This window comes from Amphiura filiformis, chromosome 18 (assembly GCF_039555335.1).
Source record: "Amphiura filiformis chromosome 18, Afil_fr2py, whole genome shotgun sequence".
Lineage (NCBI taxonomy): Eukaryota > Metazoa > Echinodermata > Ophiuroidea > Amphilepidida > Amphiuridae > Amphiura > Amphiura filiformis.
The window spans coordinates 61,885,587-61,904,665 of record NC_092645.1 but is presented as its reverse complement, the minus strand read 5'-3'; the positions used below and the strand labels follow the sequence as shown (position 1 = coordinate 61,904,665).

The window sequence follows — 19,079 nt, the reverse complement described above, 5'->3', positions numbered from 1 at the left end:
TAACTCAAGAACTGTATGTTGGAGACAGGTCAAACTTTTTTTTTCCGGAATCCATGTGATGCGAGTAATACATTGATATGGACCAGTTGACCAACTTTGAAATTTCACACCTACATAAGGGACCATTTTGGATTCATGCAAATTAGGAGTTCCACAACTTGGATTTTCTTGGACTTTTGCTGTGTTATTTATGCTTTCTGAAATGAATTAAATGATTAAAAGAAATGCTTAATGGATTCTTTACGATTAGTGGTGGGTTAACCCCTTATTTCCTTAAGGGATCTGGAATGAGCGTTTTGAGCGTTTCGACAGTATTTTTAGGGACATGAGAGCACCTCAGGCGTGTCGAATTGCATTCTGAATCTGAAGCATGTATATCTGATATCAAATAATTTTTATAATATAATACAAATTTTATGACAAATTATAAAAAATTGATATTTTTCAAATTTTTGATATATAACAGTCCTCAAAGTAAATTTTATAAATCTAATGATTATTCTTAAAGTGTATGTAGCTGGGAGGAATAGCCGACGATCAATTGAAAATTTTGACCTTTCATATTGAAGATATGGATTTTTTCCCAAAAAGCCCTAATTTTTTTGGTGTTTTGGGAAAAAAAATCCATATCTTCAATACGAAAAAGGTCAAATTTTTCAATTGATCGTCGACTTTTCATCCCACCTACATACACTTTAGGTATAAATCATCAGATTTACAGTACTGTTAAATATCAAAATATCAATTTTTAATGATTTGCCATAAAATGTGTATTACATTGCTTAATTTCAAAAATCAAAATTATTTGATATCAGAAGGACATTCTTCGTATTCAGAATGCAATTCGATATGTCTGATGTGCTCTAATGTCCCACAATAAATACTGTCCAAACGTTCATACCCCAGCCCTTAATTTGACTGGGCAATATAAATTAATTCCCTCTAAATTATTGCTTCAAAAATATAAAATGAAATTTAAATGTTCAATATTGTCTTTTTTGCAGGAGAGTACTTTAAATAGACACAAGTTTTTCTGCAGTGATTTATATGTTGCCGCTGTAAGTATCAATTGGTGGATTACAATTAATTACTATTATTTTTTAATTACTTTTGTTATTATTGCTGTTGTTGTTATCAGTGTTTTACGCACCCACACACATTATTCATTGTACATCAGAGATGCCAACCCTCCCGATTTGGTCGGGAAGCTCCTGAAAAACAGACCTAACTCCCCATCTTCTCAAACTCCTCTCAATTTTATGTAAAAAATGCATAAACTCAGGCATGAGAATTTTCAGGCTTTTGCCTGAATTCAGGCAGTTTTATTGTCCAAATTTACACATTTTAATTTATTTTTAGCCTATTTTGGGCCAGGAGCTTAGGGGGGGGGGCATTCGACCCCTGTCAGGGGGCCTAAGGCGGCCTCTGGACCCATCTGATTTTTGGGCTAAAAACCTTCTTATTTCCTATTCTCGAATGTTGGCATCTCTGTATACATATCCAGCCAGAACAAAACATTTTCAACATTATTTGCAAAAGTTAGAGAAGGTTTCCATAAATGTCACATTAAATACAGGTGTAAGAAGTATATAAATGGTATACCGTATTTCGTCAAATAAACGCCCCCGGGAGCGTTACATTTTCCCAAAGGGGGCGTTTATTCAAGGTCATTTTAGTACGAAAATTCCCGTTAAAATCATTAGGTAAGCTTAAAAGTCACGCTAAAATGACGAACTATGACCTTTTGACACTGACTTTTGGTTCACTTCCGGGTTCGGATGCAGATTTTCGCCATTTATTGCTGCTACTCGCGACCATGTGAGCAACTTGATAAGCTTACTACACAAGATAGCATGGAAATATCGGAATTTTTGAAACATCTTGGTTGAAAAAATTGGAGGGGGGCGTTTATTTGAGGGGGGGCGACTATTCGATGAAATACGGTAAAATGTTTTCACATAACATTCAAAAACATTAACTGCAAAATATTCTAGTGTTGTTAATAAAATATTTGGCAAAAAGTGTTTGCAAACATTATTTTGCAAAATCTTTTTTTGTATTTTAACATGTGGTTGCAGTGTGTTTTCATACAAAACATTTTAAAATGTTTTCATGACCTTCATGAAACCTGACATTTATGTTAATAAGACATTATTACCAAAACCAAAATGCAAAATATTTGTTTAAAATGTTTTAAAAACATTTTGCATTTACTGGGTAGTTTATACAGGTGATGACATTCATATATGTTGCTAATATTCATTTTAACGATCGGCAAAAAAGGGCTCAAATTTTTTGTTTCTTATTCTTTTGAGCAACTTCTTGGTGACCAGAAGTTCACTCATCATGGGATTTGCATAACAATGTAACAATTCTAAAATGCTAAAATTGCAACAATGTAAAAAACTTAAAATTGAGTAATCTCAACATTATACTCATATCCCTTGATCATGTCACACATATGCAATACAATCATGCGTAACCACAGAGGAGTAAGATAAGACAGCGCCATTTATTGCTGCTACTCGCGACCATGTGAGCAACTTGATAAGCTTACTACACAAGATAGCATGGAAATATCGGAATTTTTGAAACATCTTGGTTGAAAAAATTGGAGGGGGGCGTTTATTTGAGGGGGGGCGACTATTCGATGAAATACGGTAAAATGTTTTCACATAACATTCAAAAACATTAACTGCAAAATATTCTAGTGTTGTTAATAAAATATTTGGCAAAAAGTGTTTGCAAACATTATTTTGCAAAATCTTTTTTTGTATTTTAACATGTGGTTGCAGTGTGTTTTCATACAAAACATTTTAAAATGTTTTCATGACCTTCATGAAACCTGACATTTATGTTAATAAGACATTATTACCAAAACCAAAATGCAAAATATTTGTTTAAAATGTTTTAAAAACATTTTGCATTTACTGGGTAGTTTATACAGGTGATGACATTCATATATGTTGCTAATATTCATTTTAACGTATCGGCAAAAAAGGGGCTCAAATTTTTTTGTTTCTTATTCTTTTGAGCAACTTCTTGGTGACCAGAAGTTCACTCATCATGGGATTTGCATAACAATGTAACAATTCTAAAATGCTAAAATTGCAACAATGTAAAAAACTTAAAATTGAGTAATCTCAACATTATACTCATATCCCTTGATCATGTCACACATATGCAATACAATCATGCGTAACCACAGAGGAGTAAGATAAGACAGAGCGCGTACCACCAGTCAAAGTCCCCGTGTATTGTATGCTACCAGTTCTCGCATATTCATGAGGGCCGATTGTTCGATCGTGTCGTGTCAAACAATCACGCCAGCGCTTAGAGCGTTGTGTGCTTTCCCGATTACGCGATAGACCATAAAAATACGTGGTAATTGCGTAGCAGTCTCGCCTGTCGCATTTCATGGAACAATCGGCCCTCATTATCGGATGAGGCGGAAATTTTGACGGGTGGTACGCGCTCTGTCTTATCTTACTCCTCTGTGTGCGTAACACACTTGAAACATGTCATCCATCTTGTATTTTTATTTCAGATTGTGAAGTCTATCTGCAAGGTAGTAACCCAAACCTATTATGGCTTGCCTGGAACAAAGATAGTAGAACAACAAGATATACAGGAGATTGAAGTGGAAACATGTGATGTTCAGACGGTAAGGGTTATTATTATTATTTTTTTTTTTTGCGTTTTTTCGGGTATTTTGACCTGTGAATTTTGACCCGGGTAGGCCAAGGACGGGCGGGAATTCGGGTACCCGGGAATTGGTGAGAGCCTTAATAATTACACACTACAAGATCCTATTGTGGCCACCCGCACAGGTACACTGTCGCCAATGTACCTACATGTACACAGTACCAAAGCTGCTACTGCACAGGACCCACCAGCAGTGGTACATGTACTGTGCTGGTACAACACTGGTACTCCCGTGGTACTGCACAGTACCAGCCTAGACAGTATACCTGTGCAGGCGGCCCAATAGGAATCTGAATTAATTACTAGATTATTAATCACAGTATTTTGTGTTTTTGTTTGTATATTGTAGCAAGCTGCTAGGAGTCCTCTTCACCAGGCTGCTGCAGCTGGCAATGTTGAAAGCTGCAAGGCTCTGCTTGAGGCTGAGGCTGAGTACTCAGCTACAGATGAGGTAGGTATACCGTCAACCAAAATGGTCTCATTCCAACAACACATTCAAAAGTCATTCTGCATTGCACTGTATTGTCCACTCTCCAATAAGCTCTGCTTAAAGCCCAGGCTCTGTACTCTTCCAAAGATGAGGTACAGATAGTTCATTTTGTGCATGCTTATGACTGCTTGAATACTTTGGTGACATTTTAAATAAGATTTGAGAAATTTGGTAATTTCATCTCGACACACTGTATATCAAATTACCTAATGCTAAAAATTTTGTTTGTATAATAGATGGACCACACGGCTCTTCATGTATCATCATTTTATGGTAGCAGTGAAGTGTGTGAGCTTCTCATCACTAAAGGGGCAGATCCTGATGCTGTTGATAAGGTATGTATATGACTGGTGTGAATATGGCTTCCATCTTGTTTGCCTGTTGCTCACGTTGTGGTTGGGTGCTTGGATTTGTATTGGCACTTATCGGTTACTCAAACCATTTGCATCATTTTCCAATACCTTTGAAAGGAAGGTTTTATTTCAAACTCTAATAGTGACCCGCAGGTCAAATTGCAAGAATTGTACATTAAACACACCTAAACAGACACAATGCAATTTGGCAGGCAGCAGCTTAATCAGCACCAATATTGCAACATTGAAACAAACAACTATACAAACATCCAATCCAACCCAACCCCATCCCCCAGTAGGCAATGAGGATAAAGTGCCTTGCCCAAGGACACAACACGTTGGCACGGCGGGGCTCGAACTCGCAACCTATGGATTATGAGTCTGTCGCCTTATCCACTCGGCCACACGTGCTCCCATTGTCATGTGCAATAAGGAAGATATGCAAATCAATATACTTAGGTGTGAAAAAAGCCCAGTTTTAGATACAAGAGGAAACCGGACAACCCAGAGAGAAGACCTGCGAGAGCAAGTATGGACTGAAAACCAAATGCATGTAAAGTCATTTGGGAATGGCTAGGACTCCAACCCGGGACCTCAGTGGTGTAAAGCGATGACTGAGCCACTATGCTGACACACTCCCCCTTGCTTATGGAAGCAAAATGACATACCTCATATACTGGCAAATTTAGATATCAAGTGTGTGTTTGTATCATTCTGTGTGTGACGTTCTAACATGTAAGGGATGAAATCAAAACTCGACCGGCGGTTCCATCTGGTTCCGTCCGGTTGCCATTATTTAAAACAATAGCAACGGACGGAACCGCAGTCAATCGCCGGTCGAGTTTTGATTTCATCTAAAGGCCTAATAAGTAGAAATCTTTATACCATATAAAGCGTCTTGCTATAGTAAACAGCATTTACCATTCCATTTCAGCTTCCCACAAAAAATGCCAGAGGTGCATTATTTTGGTCTCCATCCATGACAATCCAACATTTCTGACTTTCCATAGCATTGCCACCTTTATTAACAAAACTAGGATTTAGTTTTTGTATTGTGTTCTCATACTTGCATTTGTTTTCTTCTTCAGATGGGCAGAACACCTCTTCATTATGCCTCTATGGGTGGCCATGTAGAGATATGCAAATTATTACTCAAAGCTAATGCATCCAAAGGCGTCACAGATTCGGTAAGCAACTATGGTTTTGTGTTTACAAATTGGGAGTAGCCTAAGTCTTGGCGTAATTACAGTTTGGCTTGAGCAGGTTGGACATTTCCCTTTAATATTTTTCTTTATTGAGCCCAAAGACTAACTGACTCCACCATGTTTGCGTGTCGCTCATGGAGGGCTATATAGCTTGGAATCTTTTGGATAATGTGTGCTGTGTGCACAAGCCATTCTAACGCTTAAGCTTGAAGAGGCATATTATTGTTCAATATTTGGGGGGTTTTTTGCTGATAAATACCGGAGGTACAATATTTTTATTTCCATGCGTGACAAACAAAAATGGTGGATTTACCATAATGTTATGCATAGTGGCTGCACCAGGAATTTTTTCCGGGGGAGCATTGAGGGGGCCAAGTGAATTTCAGGGGGGTCAAAATCAACAAATTACCGGAAAATGGTGAAATTTTTGTAATTTTGGGTTTTTACTGGGGGCAAGAGTTCTGACTGGGGGCATTTGCCCCTCATGCCCCCCCTCGTGGCACCACCACTGGTTATGCAAAGCACAATTCTGAATTGGTACTCTTTGGATCTAATCTCGTTATCTAAGCCAGACTTTTGCCCATTGTCGTATTTGTTGTATACACTTGGTTTCAGAGAAGAACTGCAGTCCCTGGCTCAGATCGATGCAAGCGCCATGTTAATGAGCGACATACGCATACCTGCCAACTACTCCGATTTTCGCGGAGTTACTCCGATTTCCCGAGTTTTAAATAAAGTTTTTTTATAATTTTTTTAAAATTTCTTTTCCAAAGTTTTGGCGACTTTGGAGAACCACTGGACCTATTCTGAAGTGCTAGGATCATTCACAGTTAATTTGAAAACAATTGGAAAAAATTACAAAAAAATTACAGTTTGTTATCCTTAATATGCTAACCACTAACTAATGTTTACCTCTTCATCTAGCACATATTATAAAATGCATGGAAAACCAATGCATGTATAATATTGTGATAGATGAAGAGGTAAACATTAGTTAGTGGTTTCCATATTAAAGATAACAAACTGTAATTTTTTTTTGTAATGTTTTCAATTTTTTTTTTCCAAATCATCTGTGAATGATCCTAGCACTTCAGAATACATCTAGTGTTTCTCAAAATTCAACAAAACTTTGACATGTTTTTTGTTAAATGTTTTTTTTTTTTTTTATGAATTTTTAACTTTGTATTGTGCATCATATCAATGTCTTATCAGTCACGTAGGCCTTGTTAATTATGTACAAAAGTATAGGAAACTGCATTTTTAAAAGCACATTTTCTGTGTGAAGGAAGCATATTTTTCAAACTTATAAAAACAGGTCCCAGAATGTTTTTTCACATTTTTTCAAAGGTTGTAGTCATCAAATATGTGTTGAAATTGTTGCTAGATATGGAGTATAAATCCCTCCTCAAAGTGTATAAAAGCCTAGGGCTTCATTTTCACCTTGTTGTTTTTCTATAAAATGTGTCTAATGTGAAGGGGCTTATAAGGGTTTTTACAGTGTAGAAACCCTCTAACTTTGGGGCCGCCCCTCAAACCCTGACCAGGGCTTTGCCCTGGACCCCACCAAGGGCCCTTAAGCGAGCCCCTGGACCCCGCCGTCAGAGGCGATACTACGGGCGCTTCGCGCCCTACGATCGCCATGTACTCTGTTTTCTAGGTTTTCAATGTTGGCAGGTATGCATACGCGGAGGTCTGTGTTCCCTTCAAGCGTGCCAATCTACGCAGACCAGCGTAACTAGCCAATCATAATATCGGTCTGTTGTTATGATTGTCAGATGATTGAATCGGCCAATCAGAACCCCACTTCCATGTTTACGCTGTGCACGCTCTAAAAATGTAAACAGCTGCTGTTCTTCTCTGCCACAAACTGTAGTAACTCATCCCTGCATCACATAAAGTTTGTTTAGCTTATATAAGGTGAAAAAAATGAGAATCATAACATTGTGTATTGATATAGAATGGCATGCACTTATGCTTAGTTTTTGCGTTATGTAATGCATGACTGGTGCACACTACGTGAATTTATGTGAACGCACGTGGGGACTTAAAAATGCGCACAGTAACAAAAACCAAATAATTTTTGCCTATTATAAGCCGAACAAACTTAAGTCAGATATGCAAGAAATCTCAGTAGATAAGGTTCTTAGTACATGTATCTGATCCAGAATGTTGACTTGCATACATTTCAACAACACCTGTTGTCTTTATCAACACTTGATGGGTAGTGACTGCTATTGGCAATCAACGCTAGAAGTAGTCCCAGCGTTGATCTTGAGAGTTGCCAGTTGGTTTTTGTCCAAGGGATTTTTTAGATCCCTGTAGACTAGAGTTTACTCTACCGATCCTGATGAATTTGTTCAAGCATACAAGAAATCTGTTACATAGTTTATGTACTTTTTCTGTATTTCAGTATGACAAGACGCCTCTTCATTGGGCTACATGTTGCTATAGATCAGAATGTGTCAAGCTATTGGTTAATGCTATTGTAGCACTGGATGCTATGGACAAGGTAAGGTGTCACATGTATACACACACGCATCCCATCTTGTAAAATGTGTAGAACGGGGACCATGAAAATGGGGACATCAATAAAAACATATCATTTTCATTGGTATATGCAATTAGATACACCCCTGCACAATTCTATAATGTGTAAAATGGAGATATCATTACTTGCATATATCAGTTAGAAAATTAAAATTTGCCGTCTAGAACCATGTCCTCGTTGCACCGGTGAACTTGAGATTTAGTGTGCATTTATTATCACACTATGCAATAGGGGTACATACCAAAAATGGCTAAAAATGCCTTATACCCACTCTATATTCCGATTTTGATACTTTAAAGCATTAAAATTGGTGATTTCTACTAAATGGGGATATCCCTGTTTGTAGGTGTATCCCCAGTTTCATATTTACATTCATACATGAATCCCTGTTCTACACATTTTACAAACACACCCCTACCCATATTTGTAAGCATAGACATTATCCAACTGCTACACACCTGTGTCAGTTTTCTTGCCATTACCGTAGACACTTTATAAAGTTTTCACTATCTAAGCATGGATTGACTCATTACACCTCTTTGTGTGGTGGTTGTTTATATTGTATTTTAGTCTGTTTTCAGTCTACTAATACTATCCAGGAACAGGTGTTGTTAATTGTTCCTGTCCAAATGCTGAATTATACACAGATTTCTGTGTATGTCTGAGTTATGGTGTTGACAATATCACACATGTACTCCAACGCATATATGTTTTAGTATTTATCTATAATTACTGCTGTGTTCCACTGTAGAGCAGCTAGGGGATCTCGTGCCGTCGTCGTCATGCCTTATGTCGACATAATGTCGACATCAGCATGTATCCCGACATGTCAACATCAAAAAAAAAAATTCTAAAAAAAAAAACCAGAGAAATACTGCTACTAAAAAAAAAAGAAAATGCCAATTTTTTTTTTACAAAGTTGGGTAAAGTTGTACATTTTGATTACCTTTGCTTCTATGGAACAGTCAGGGACACATTGAATTAGTATGCATTGCATTTTTTTTTTTTTGAATTTTTTTTATGTCGACGTCGGTATACGAATTATATCGACATGTCGACATTAAAAAACGGTGCTGACGACAGCACTAAGGGACCTTACCATTAGATTCTCAGGGGGGCATGGGAGTTTGGGTCAGGCAGAATTTTTTTTTTTCGCACTTGAAGGTGGCGATATTTTTTTTTTTTTTTTTCGCCTCAAAAGGCAGAATTTTTTTTTTCGCCGCCTTTGGCGGCGAAGTATTTTTTTTTTCAATTTTAATGTATACTGTTTATACAAAGTTGGGTGGGGAAATTTTTTTTTTTACTCATCAGTGAGGCAAAAATTTTTTTTTTCGTCTCACTAGTGGGCAAAGTTTTTTTTTTCGTCTCACTAGTGGGCAAAGTTTTTTCTTCAAAAACTCCCATGCCCCCCTGAAATCTAATGGTGCGCCCCTAAGGGGATCTCAAATTATATTTGTTCACGGGACATGGATGACCAAATTCATTTCAAAGATTTGTGTTTGAGGGCCAAATACACCTTGGTTTGCTATGTTTACTCTACATTTCAGACCTGTATAACGGCCAGCCACAATTTGTCAGCAAGCCAGATCTGGCCTGCGACCCACCTATTGAGAACCTCTTCTGTAGAGCATGTAAGGACATTGCTAGGTCATGAATAATAATATAATATTATTTTTTTCACAGGACTCCAAAAGTGCCCTTCATTATGCGTGTGATGATGAAGCTACTAGAATAGATAGTATAGCCATCTGCCATGTGCTAGTCAGTGCTGGGGCAAATGTCAATGTTTTTGACAAGGTTAGTATAGTCTTTATGATATATTTAAAATATAACCATTGGGCTTTTTCACTCTAAAGTCGCAGTAGCATTGTGAAAAGTAAAGATTATTAGTACACATTGGTAACACATTACGAGTATCAAGCACAAAGTTTCAACAGGTGCATTGTCAGATTGAAAAGGTTCAACTTTCGTCAGGTGTAACTTCTTCAGAAAACACTTGTTGAAAGCTCAACCCCTTTCAATTTGACGGGCACCTGTTAAGGGGTCAGTCACCCACCTTTGCACAGTATTTTTGTGGGCCTGAGAGCACATCAGACATATCGAATTGCATTCTGAATACAAAGAATGTCCTTCTGATATCAAATAATTTTGATTTGTTTGAAATTTGCGATATAATGCAAATTTTATGGCAAATTATTAAAGATTGATATTTTTAATCCGTTGCTATCCGATACCTTAATGAAACCACTTTCTTATAATGGATTCCAGTCGTAAAAGCTTCGCTACTTATTTAAGTTACTTGTATTGCTGCAATATTCCTGTTTCGATTCTTTTGCACTTGCTGCAAGGCTGGTAGCGAGGATCACAGGGATGTGGAATTTTTAAAATTTTGACCTGTTTGTGAAAAAATTGCCTTTTATTGTATATATGTAAAAAGTGGACTTTTGGGGATTTGGAACATTATTACATTAGAAAGTTAACTTTGCGTGAAAGATCTTCAAAATTAAGACATTTTTATTAATTTAAAAATTTGTACTTTGGGATAGGGATGCATCAAAATGAGCATTTTGGCCCAAATTTGACCTCACAGATGAACTTATCAAGTCTTTGCCATTCTAAATAATGTATACTTTTATATACATTACACCAACAATTAAGTCTTTGCCATTCTAAATAATGTATACTTTTATATACATTACACCAACAATTTAGCAGTTATGAGGCCCGGAAGTTTCCATAATTCCAGGGTTCAGACCAACCTTAAGCTTAAAGTGTGTCTTGGTCCACAGTGGTCTATAAATTCCTGTCAATTAAGTGTGCTTAGGCTTGTTGGTTTATGTCATTGGGGGCTCTCCATTCACTATCATTGATAATTATATCTATTAATAATGATATATATAAAATTGTATTTCAGCATGACAGGTCGCCACTACACTATGCGTCTATCAACAGGTCATTAGAAAGGTGTCAATTATTGCTAGCCAAGAACCCTGATATTGATGCCATTGATGAGGTAAGATTTCAATGTATTTAATCACATGGGCACTATTATGTGAATTATCACCCTCTATAAGAATTTTGATTGGTGATCAAGCCGGCCTTAGGATTTCACCCACATACAAGGTTGTGTATAATGCCAATGATGCTAGTGGCCCAACTGTGTATTGCTTTAAGCTAGGGTTGTTGTTAGTTGGGCATTGCTTCAATCCAAGCAGAAATAGCATATTCTATGATGGATCAAGCAATGGCTTTATAAATTGTAACCTTTTAAGGCTGTCTCAAGGTATTTCATAATACATATTGAGGGTGTCAACAGGTTTACTGTCAGGCAATTATAAAACAGTCAAGCTGTCTGCAGGATTAACTCATAACTTGTGATCTGGTCGGAGTCTGGATCTGGAAGTTACCAACACTCCCTTCAGGGATCAGATGAGACGAATCAGATGGGGTGTTCTCAGATTGCTTAGTCTCTTTGCATGCTTTTTTCTGAGCTGTAGATGTACTAACTAACAGCTGTCTTGAATTGTGTAGGTTCTTCTATGTCAACTAGTTGTTGCTACAGGTTATTCCAGGTTGATCTTGAGGGTGAGCAGAAAGTAAGAGTTCATGTATTGGTCTGTTGTACCGGTTAGGCTGCTGTATGTTTGATTGTGATTTAGGTATGAGGATTTGCGTGTTTGGACAAATTTGTGTGCGGGGATGGCTACATAATTGTTCATCGAGACAAAACTGTTCTGCGTGTAGACTGCATGCACCTTCATCTCTTGTCTTGCCTTAGTAATTAAATTTTTCTATTTTTTGTTGTCTTTATAGGACAGAAAGACAGCTCTACATTATAGCTGTGATCAAGATGCCAGAATTGCCACTAGTGCTGCTATATGCAAAGAACTAATGGATAAAGGTGCCGATCCCAACGCATCTGATAAGGTGAGAGATGTTGAAATAAAATTATATATGAAAATAACGGTGTACGTCCTCTATATTTAAGGTCTGCCGAAAACAGACACTTTTGGGCAGGTTATCAATTTTGAGGTTTTACATATCTTAAATATAGAGATATTTTGCTCCACAACGCCGTTTTCTCCCAATGAAATCGGACATTCCTAAGCGAAGATATTGAGTTCATAAGTTATGGTATTATAAAATTGGAAATTGATCAGAGAGTAGGAATTACCTTGAAAAATGTCTCAAAAAATACAAGATGCCAGTTATATTCCTGTCTGAAACTATCAGACAATAACATCACAAGTTTGCAACAAACCCAAATTGTGAAAAATCATCCCCGGGCAGATTTTTGGCTATTTCTCCATTTACGATCCTGCCCAAAAGTGTCTGCTTTTGATATATCATGTCACATATGTGACACGATCAAAGGAAATGAGTCGGATGTCGCTAATATTAATTTTGAGATATTGGCAAAGAAAGTGTTAAAATTCTTTTATTTTATGTTGTTTTCAGCAATTGATAAATTGACATAACTTTGTAACGAAAAGTCGTATCAACATGGGATTTTCAGTTTGTGAAAGCTCTAAATGTCCTCTTTAGAAACATATGTAAAACTCATTTTCGACCAGGGTCGACATGTGACTCATTCCCCGTGATCATGTCACATATGTGTACAGCCAGGGACCCTCCGGTCATTATGGGAAGGGAATGTGAAATCACTTGACAATTCAATTTGTATCCATAGGTCTATACAATAGATGCCATATTACAGGAGGGTAAGAGTTCAAAGGACAATATCTAAAAGTTACAAAAAATGTAGGTCACTGCTCCCGATTCCAGAAAAATATTTTGATATTTTTGCAATTTGAGGGAAATGGGCCACAACCTAATCCTAATCCTTTAAATAGAACTAACTTTCTATAAATGTCCACAATTTTAATATTTGGCCAGTTTTTGGGAATAAGGGCCAAAAACATGTATTTATAGGGTGTTTTTCATATGCTGTGACAATCAAGCCCTAATTTAAGGTTAGGCATTCTAATTTTTGGAAAACATTGTTTCTAATATCTTCTGTAACCAATTATCAAAATTAACATTAATATACAAAATATTAAAATCATGATATTCTCAAAATTTTGAATATTTTGAGTGCTAATTATATTTCGTATGATAATGCAGTTAGTGTATGTAAGCTAGACTCTCTGCCAGGAGCTTAACACTCGCTTAAGTTCGCGAAATCGCTTGCTAAATCAGAGCGTACCAACATGTTGCTCCCTCCTAGTAGAAGTGAAGTCCATGGAAGACAGCTGAGAAATGCAGCCCATATATCCAAATTGCGTGCGCACACAACCAGATTTGCCAAAAGCCCCATTCCCTACTACATTAATCTGTTGAATAAGCAGTAGTAGCTTGTGTGCTGGTGGCTTCCCTTTGTGCCCTTTTGCGTCTCTCTGCTGTCCTCCATGCCAAGTTGTCTTTTTTCTTTTTTTGCTTTATAATTATGTGTAATTGGTTTCTTTCATAATATGTGAGTGGACGCGGCGAATCAGCCGTAAACTCGGCAAATTGTATTCTGAGTTAAAGTGTAAAATGTATGTGAAGGTCGTATTCATAGGTGTATCAATTCGTTGCGACAAGTATCTTATCAAACGGTGTTTAAATCAATCAATAATACTACTACTGAAGAGGATAATAAGCTTCTACCTATTTCTATAGAATAGGTCTTGTCTTTGTTTGCTTTGGCTAAATCCTGTTCAAGTGGTAGATAACAAAGCATTGTATTTTGTCTAGGTATGTATAATCAACAATGAACAATGAGAGGATATTTCTGAACCTCGTTGACTTGGGGATGATTTGAAATGACCGCCAATTATGACTGTTGGATATTTATTACCAGAAATGTAGAAAAAGAGACCCATGTAGAACCGATAAAAAATACAATTTTGTCGAAGGAACAGAGTTCAACAAATCATAACCCGGCTTTAGGATATCGTTTGAAGTCAAATGATATCCCATTTTAAAGCTTATGGTATATATTTTCTAAACACGAAATAAAACAAAATTGACCGGGGCCGACTTTACGGCTGATTCGCCGCGTCCAGTCACATATATGTTGTGTTTCTTGTATAATGCAATTTGGTTGTTTAGACGCAATGTTTTGCAGGTTAATAAAATCATATCATATATATATATATATATAATAATATAATATGTCCACTATCAAAAGTGAAGAGTGCTCAATGCCGAAGCAGAGCGAATAATATAATATAAATACACGTATTTTTACATTTAGTTACTACTCTGAGTTTCACGCCGCTCTAGCCGAGCAACGATCATCAGGTAACTGATGTGTTCAACCCTACACATTGATTATTTTCAAGACAAGATACAATAACAAGATACAATAACCATACCAAATCTCTAAGAAATGAGAAATACGAGAAAGAGACTGAGTTATCCAAATACATATGGGGTCTAAAAAGAAAAAACAAAACTTATTCAATATACTGGGAAATTCTGAAACAATCCAACACCATGAAAAGGGAATCAGGGCAATGCAATTTATGTGTAGAAGAAAAACTAGAAATAATCAATCTTAAGGAGGGTATAATCAATAAGCAACGAACTGATTTCAACATGCCGTCATGGCAACAAGAGAAAGAAAGCACCAAGCCGTGCAAAGAAGAAAAAATAATCAATGTGTAGGGTTGAACACATCAGTTACCTGATGATCGTTGCTCGGCTAGAGCGGCGTGAAACTCAGAGTAGTAACTAAATGTAAAAATACGTGTATTTATATTATATATATATATATATATATATAAAAATAACAAAACACAAAGTTATACATGGGAAAGAAGAATAACACATCGCTCACTAGCACAAACAATTAAACATGAAGTAACAAATGAAAACATAACATGCATAGGCAGATAAACCAGAAAAAAAAACTCTGGACATACCTGCCTGTGCGGGAACTTGAACCCCAGACCTCTCGCTTGCAGGGCGAGCGCTCTAACCACTTAGCTACACAGACTGTCCCTGATAAACACAACTCAAGTCTGGTACTTATGGATATGAGCAGTCAGGGTAAACGGTACAAACATCACATACTGTAAATGTTCACCTAATGGCGCTATGGGCTCCCTTGACATAACTGGAATTTTAGACACTAACTAAAAGTACCCTCCCATAAAAATCCCACCAGCAAATAAGGGCACGTATCCTTAATTCTTGTTGGGATTTTTAAAGGAGGGGTCTCTCTATTTGTACATGAAATTTACACCAAGGCAAAGGAGCCCAGGTGCGCCATTAGGCGAACGTTTACGGTAGCACACCAGTGTACAAGATCAATTAATGATGCTTTTCCGACAGCCTAATATAATCATACAAACAAGGGAAGAGGCATGTAAAAAATGTGTGTTTTTGGCCCATTTTAAGTTTAATCCCCTTCAGCCCTACTGACTATTCTTACCATATCTCTGATTGGCTCAATACATGATATAGCCCTCTTTGTAACCAATAAAAATAGTTCTTACAGGTTGATGATTTGACCAGTAGTGCCCATAGAGTTCTTCCTCTTCTTGGGTTCAGTCGGCATGCTCGGACTTACTGTACTTATCATCAACTTTTCACCATCAGAGGCTTTTCACCAATAGAGATACACAATTCTTACTTAGTTGTTTATTTACTTCTTTCTGTTGCATATTTCTTCCTTCAGCTGGAGATGACAGCCCTGCACTACGCCGTAAAGCATAAATCCTTGGATAAATGCCAGTTGCTTATGAACAGAAAGCTTAGAAATGTTGATGTTAATGCTAAAGATAAGGTGAGTCCAGGGGTGAAAATAACGGTGTACGTCCTCTATATTTAAGGTCTGTCATGTCAAAAGTTTGTGGAAGGTTCGCTATGTTAAATCAGTATTTTCAGATGGTTCCCTATGTTGAATATGAAATACAGTTCACTGTGTTAAAAAATATGGTTCGCTATGTCAAATATAACATCAGGTTTGCTATTGTCAAAGGTTTAGTATATGTCGAATATAAATTAGTATCACTAGATTGAAGGTTCGCTATGTCAAATATAAAATAAGGTTTGCTAAATTTCACTTTGGGGGGCTAAAATGGCCAAATATGAGGTTAATTTGGCCAGAAACCCACATACAGGCGTCAACATTGGGGGGGAGGAGGATTGTATGGAGCATCCCCCTGGCAAAATATTGGGGGATAAATCCCCATCCCCCCGATCTATGCCTATGTGTTTTTGGCATTTGTTTTCCTTTTCTTTTTTTAGTCAATGTATGCTATTGCATTCTCTTTAACTTAATCCAGGATGGCGAGACTGCTTTATGGATGGCCCTTGGAGACGAGACAGAATTAACTATTTTTCAAGCATTACTGGCAGGAAAAGCTGACCCCAATGTCAAAAAGGTAATGAAATCAATAAACATCACACAAAAAGAAAGACCACACTTATTTCAGTGGTCAAAATTCATAACATATGATTGATTACGAACATTGAAATTGATATGAATGTGCAGAGAATTTTCTTAGCTGCAGTTTTACCCGACTTGTGTAAAAAGAATTCCAAATCTTCCCGATTTAAAATATTTTGTGAAAATTGGTGCGATATGAAAGGTTGCAATGTTTATTACTGTGTATAATAAACTGAGCTCAAAAAGAAACTTATAATTTTTTACAACTTGTGAATCACAAGGTCATATCTTAAAATACTGTCAATCAAAATGAACCAAAATTACACACAGGATTACCTTAATACTCTACTCAAACCACATGTCAGTAACCAAGCAGTTGTCCAACTGACACAACAGCAAAATGCACTGTCATGGGACAGCTTCTTGGTCTTCCTTCACTTTCACAGCCCAACATTTGGCTCCCAGGACAAAAAATCTGTGAGAATGCACACAAGATCCTTGCACAGATGATAAAACGGAGCTGCTTTCTGCTTTTCATACACTTTTTTCATGAAATAGGGCTGGGCTGTGAATGTGGTCCAGGAAGCTGTCCCATGTCAGTGCATTTTGCTGTTGTGTCAGTTGGATAACTGCTTGGTTACTGACATGTGTTAAGAGTAGAGTATTAAAGTAAATCTGTGTGTAATTTTGGTTCAATTTGATGGACAGGATTTCATGATATGACCTTGTGAAAAATTATAAGTTTCTTTTTGAGCTCAGTTTATATACATTGATGGGTATGTCAACCCTGCAATAATAACTACTACTAAATTTTGACAATGACCTGACAATATCTTATGGTTGACATACTTGTTAAGAGGGATTGGTATCCCATCATTCTCTCTGCTAGTAACACAGCTCCATCTTGTGTTCCCACTAGCAGAGAGAATGATGGGATATCCATAGTCAGTGGCTGTGGTTTAGCTATTAAGCGGTGAATTTCATTGGTTTACAGTAGACAGCAGTAGTTGCGTCGTCGTAAGACGCTATTTAGCGCGTTCTAGAGTATAATTCGCGAATGAGATCGCAGTACGCACAACTAAAATGGTGAACAAGTTCCTTTTATTTCAGAAAAGGGAGTTTTCATGATGATAACTTAATTAATTTTTGCTAAATAAAACAGTGTTTAATTATAAAATCATATTTTACTGACTAAGCATGGGAATAAACTATATGAATTTTTGTTTTTACTATCCTCTACCACGAAAGGCAGGTACGTCCAATCATAGTGGATATACCGGCTGCGCTGGCATCCACTACTCAAAATATTGTACCTGCCTGTCATCTATCACACGGTAGAGGATGGATATACCGCCGCGCTGGCATCCATCCACTACTCAAAATATTGTACCTGCCTGTCATCTATCACACGGTAGAGGATGGATATACCGGCCGCGCTGGCATCCACTACTCAAAATATTGTACCTGCCTGTCATCTATCACACGGTAGAGGATGGATATACCGCCGCGCTGGCATCCACTACTCAAAATATTGTACCTGCCTGTCATCTATCACACGGTAGAGGATGGATACCGCCGCGCTGGCATCCACTACTCAAAATATTGTACCTGCCTGTCATCTATCACACGGTAGAGGATGGATATACCGCCGCGCTGGCATCCACTACTCAAAATATTGTACCTGCCTGTCATCTATCACACGGTAGAGGATGGATATACCGCCGCGCTGGCATCCACTACTCAAAATATTGTACCTGCCTGTCATCTATCACACGGTAGAGGATGGATATACCGGCTGCGCTGGCATCCACTACTCAAAATATTGTACCTGCCTGTCATTTATCAGGCCGTAGACGACCCCACGTCATCATGCGTCTTGATAATGCCTTACACGCTTGTAGAGGTGCGTGTATGTATCGCGCTGTATGCGTAGACTAGGGCGGAATACGCGACGCGCTAGCAGTACGCGCAACAGAATACGTGAAGTTGTAAACAAGTTTCGTTCATTTTATAATGAGGGAGTTTTTATGACGGTAACTTAGTTTTTGCTTTAAAAAATTGTTTACAGTTATTAAAATAATATTTAACTGACTAAGAATGAGAATAAGCGATAGGAATTTTATTTTGCCTATCCTCTACCTATGATAGGCGACAGGCAGGTCCAATATTTTTATCTCAAAATATTGGACCTGCCTGTCGTCTATCACACGGTAGAGGATAGGCAAAATAAAAATTCCTATTGTTTATTCTCTAAATCAAACCCTCTGAAGAAGTATGTCGGCTATGATATATGAAACTGTCAGTTCAATGTCAAAACTTGGTTTTGATATATGAAAATTCCAAAATATAATTTCAACCTGATGAATCTCTTCATGAATAACTGATATATCAGTTTCAC

The 19,079-nt window shown here is 37.3% G+C and overlaps 1 protein-coding gene and 1 non-coding gene across 2 annotated transcripts in view; one reads left to right on the top strand and one right to left on the bottom strand.

Annotated features, from left to right (window-relative positions):
- The window catches only part of LOC140138902 (uncharacterized), a 56,668-nt gene that overhangs the window by 14,622 nt on the left and 22,967 nt on the right, over positions 1-19,079 (top strand). Inside the window, exons 4-14 of the mRNA XM_072160687.1 lie at positions 1,005-1,058; positions 3,548-3,664; positions 4,055-4,156; positions 4,432-4,530; positions 5,637-5,735; positions 8,164-8,262; positions 9,985-10,098; positions 11,216-11,314; positions 12,115-12,228; positions 15,968-16,075; positions 16,578-16,676. Of these exons, the coding sequence (XP_072016788.1) occupies positions 1,005-1,058; positions 3,548-3,664; positions 4,055-4,156; positions 4,432-4,530; positions 5,637-5,735; positions 8,164-8,262; positions 9,985-10,098; positions 11,216-11,314; positions 12,115-12,228; positions 15,968-16,075; positions 16,578-16,676 (1,104 nt within the window). The remainder of the gene's footprint in view (positions 1-1,004; positions 1,059-3,547; positions 3,665-4,054; positions 4,157-4,431; positions 4,531-5,636; positions 5,736-8,163; positions 8,263-9,984; positions 10,099-11,215; positions 11,315-12,114; positions 12,229-15,967; positions 16,076-16,577; positions 16,677-19,079) is intronic.
- On the bottom strand, positions 15,211-15,283 carry Trnaa-ugc (transfer RNA alanine (anticodon UGC)). The gene has a single exon. It is a non-coding gene; the product is annotated as a tRNA-Ala (tRNA).